This window comes from Colobus angolensis, unplaced genomic scaffold (genome assembly GCF_000951035.1).
Source record: "Colobus angolensis palliatus isolate OR3802 unplaced genomic scaffold, Cang.pa_1.0 Scaffold88, whole genome shotgun sequence".
NCBI lineage: Eukaryota > Metazoa > Chordata > Mammalia > Primates > Cercopithecidae > Colobus > Colobus angolensis.
Window position 1 is genome coordinate 6,832,501 of NW_012122709.1, and position 980 is coordinate 6,833,480.

Consider the following 980-nt stretch of genomic DNA (forward strand, 5'->3'; position numbering starts at 1 on the left):
ACTCCATCTCAAAAAAAAAACAGAAAACAAAAATTAGCTGGGCGTGGTGGCATGCGCCTGTAGTCCTAGCTACTTAGAAGGCTGAGGCTGGCTAGGATCGCTTGAGTCTGGGGAGGTGGAAGTTGCCGTAAGCCAAGATCGCACCACTGCACTCCAGCTTGACTGACAGAAGAAGACCCTGTCTCCAAAAAAAAGGGAATACTTCATTTACTTTTAGTTACTTCATAAATGACAGAAGTAAAATTGGACATGTTTGTAATGAAACCTAAAAAAGCTTATTTTTTTCACAAAATAAAGTTGTAAATATCCCCCTTTCTCATCTTTTATTTTTCTTTTATGGTACTGAAGAAAAATACTGAATTCTTTTAGCTTTTTGGATATGTGGGTGGCTTCCAAACTGACTGGAACTCCAGGTAGGTAGTTCCTGAACAAGGGTTTCCTGCCACTGTGACTCTTCTAACTTGAAAAATTGTCTCAGTCAGTTCATGTTTCATGGACTTTGTGGAACAGTTAAAGCTTTGAGAGGCACAAAATTCTCAACTGTGTCCAAAATATACAAAGAATTTTTTTTTTTTTTTTGAAGGCCAGCAAAATGTTCTACAATGAGAGTTCTTTTAATTCTAAAAGGTGTCCATCCTCAGGCGTAGAAGTTACCTTTTGAGGCTGGTAGCACCAGAGGTATTGCATCTGTGTCTCTAACTGGCAAGTCTTCTGATGTAGGGTCCACCAGATGTGACATGATCTCTGTTCCCAAGTTGTAAGAGATCCCAGAAGACACTGAAATAAAGGAAACGTCCCGTCAATTACATGCAACTTTAGGATGTCTTCTGAAACGTGTACGTAAGTTGCAGCAGGAATTTCTCAGCACTGTCATGATGGAGTATGCCATGTCAGAGTCATTCTTATGGTAGTGTGGACAACTCTATACTAAAGAGTAACAACAAGTATTCAGTAGTAATGACTTTATTCAAAATGAAAAT

At 39.0% G+C, this 980-nt stretch overlaps 1 protein-coding gene across 1 annotated transcript in view; it reads right to left on the reverse strand.

Annotated features, from left to right (window-relative positions):
- The window catches only part of RPGRIP1 (retinitis pigmentosa GTPase regulator interacting protein 1), a 73,212-nt gene extending 72,473 nt beyond the window's left edge, over positions 1–739 (reverse strand). The window contains exon 1 of the mRNA XM_011930966.1: positions 655–739. Within this exon, the coding sequence (XP_011786356.1) occupies positions 655–739 (85 nt within the window). The remainder of the gene's footprint in view (positions 1–654) is intronic.
- Positions 740–980: the final 241 nt, after the last annotated feature.